The following is a 1,683-nucleotide window of genomic DNA, read 5'->3' as shown; positions in this document are numbered from 1 at the left end:
CTCTCTATATAAAACAATATCAGTTTTTTTTTTTTATTAACCTGGATATCCAATCCGCTATGCGAGCCGACTAATCTCAGGACGACCACGACCACGACTACTTGCTAGCCCGGAGTCTCCGTATTTGAATCTCCGTGGCCATAAAGGGATTTTTATTCCTCTTTTGATTTGAACATGAGACCTCTTGTTACTTTTAACCTTTGAAACCAAGCTTAAATCAATCAAACACCACCATCGTGATTAAAACAAAATCAGTTTTGTAACACATGAAGAACCCCATGTATACCACAATTTCAGACGCCGGGCTTATTAGAAAACAGTTATTTTCGCGGTCTCTTTTATCTAAAAAAAAATAACAACTGTAACATGAACTAATGACGATACATGAATGAAAGAACAAGATTTATCAAAGAAATTACAAAAGAGACACCAATGAAACATTAGTTTATACCATCATAAGGACCCCAAAGCCCATCATAAAAACAGCACCCACCTTCAGTGTTTCAGCCGATGATGGTGATGGCGGCACAGGTGTTTCAGGGGTAGAGATCGGTGGTGATGGCGTATCAGATGATGATGACGGCGGAGATGTGGTGGAAACTGGTGGTGTTGAAGATGGAGGAGTGGTGGTTGTTGGTGTTGGAGATGGAGTGGTGGTTGGTGTTGGAGATGGAGTGGTGGTGGTTGGTGGTGCAGATGATGAAGCTGCTACTGTCTTAATCTCCACCTTCATTCCTTGACCACAATGACCAGGTGTGCCACAGATGAAATACCGGCTTCCGGCAGCCGTAAGTGCAATGGTAGTCGGAGTAAGAGCGTTTGTTGAAATCGGGCCACTCGTTGAGCACGAATCGAAATCAGCCTCTGAAACTTCCAACACATTGTGGTTTGGCGTATAGCTGAAAACTGCATGAACGAAACCGTCAACACCGATTAAAAGTAAACTGAACCAAATGAGCTCAGTATACTCCAGTCGGATGCATGTTTAATGGGTCGTTGCCCAATGGTTAGGTTTTTTTGAAATTTGAACTGGGCTTTTTCTACCGGTCATGTCGGGCCTTTTAACGGGCCTATAAGACTGGTCATTTAACTGATTATAAAAAAATATATTCCGAACCGGTCCCAAGCGGTTATCATCGGTCCTGTTCCTACATTGGCGACGTACCTATTTGGTTATTTCTAAATTACACATACACAATCATATATACAAGTATTTACTTTTTAATACCGACACAAGTAGATTACCTATATTATCGCCTACAGTGAATGTTTCAGACGAAGCCCACGACCCTAGGTCAGTCGATGTGTCCCACCCTCCGTTTGGTGATCCAACATCGTGATCCACGGCTAACGCCAATCCAACAAGCATCGTTATAGCAACGAGACTCGTTAGAATTCTCATCATCGTTGCACGGCCCATCGATCGATGTGTTCTTTTGGTCAAACCCCGACGACTTTTAAGAGAGGAATGATATTGGTTTTGGATTGAACAAAATGATCACGTATTTATATACATAAAGATGATAATTTATGTGCTCAATTATTTGATGAAACATGCATTGATTCCAAGTATTTTGATTTTGGAATTGATTTGGTAGATGAATGGTGGAGTTGTTGACCGTTTAAAAATTTGTACCGGGTGTACTTATATGTATCAATGTAAACCAAATCAAGAGAGTATTC

General features: G+C 41.1%; 1 protein-coding gene across 1 annotated transcript; it reads right to left on the bottom strand.

Moving 5' to 3' along the window:
* Nucleotides 1-306: 306 nt before the first annotated feature.
* On the bottom strand, nt 307-1,443 carry LOC112528286 (uclacyanin 1-like). Its single transcript, XM_025139282.1, has 2 exons — nt 1,246-1,443; nt 307-906 (listed from the first exon to the last, which is right to left on the bottom strand). Exons 1-2 carry the CDS (start codon nt 1,418-1,420, stop codon nt 446-448), a joined length of 636 nt encoding a protein of 211 aa, XP_024995050.1. The 5' UTR covers nt 1,421-1,443; the 3' UTR covers nt 307-445.
* Between the last annotated feature and the right edge of the window lie 240 nt (nt 1,444-1,683).

This window comes from Cynara cardunculus (assembly GCF_001531365.2).
Source record: "Cynara cardunculus var. scolymus isolate 2C chromosome LG 15, CcrdV1, whole genome shotgun sequence".
NCBI classification, from domain to species: Eukaryota; Viridiplantae; Streptophyta; class Magnoliopsida; order Asterales; family Asteraceae; genus Cynara; species Cynara cardunculus.
Note: the sequence above shows the minus strand (reverse complement) of the source record. Positions and strands in the feature narration are given on the sequence as shown.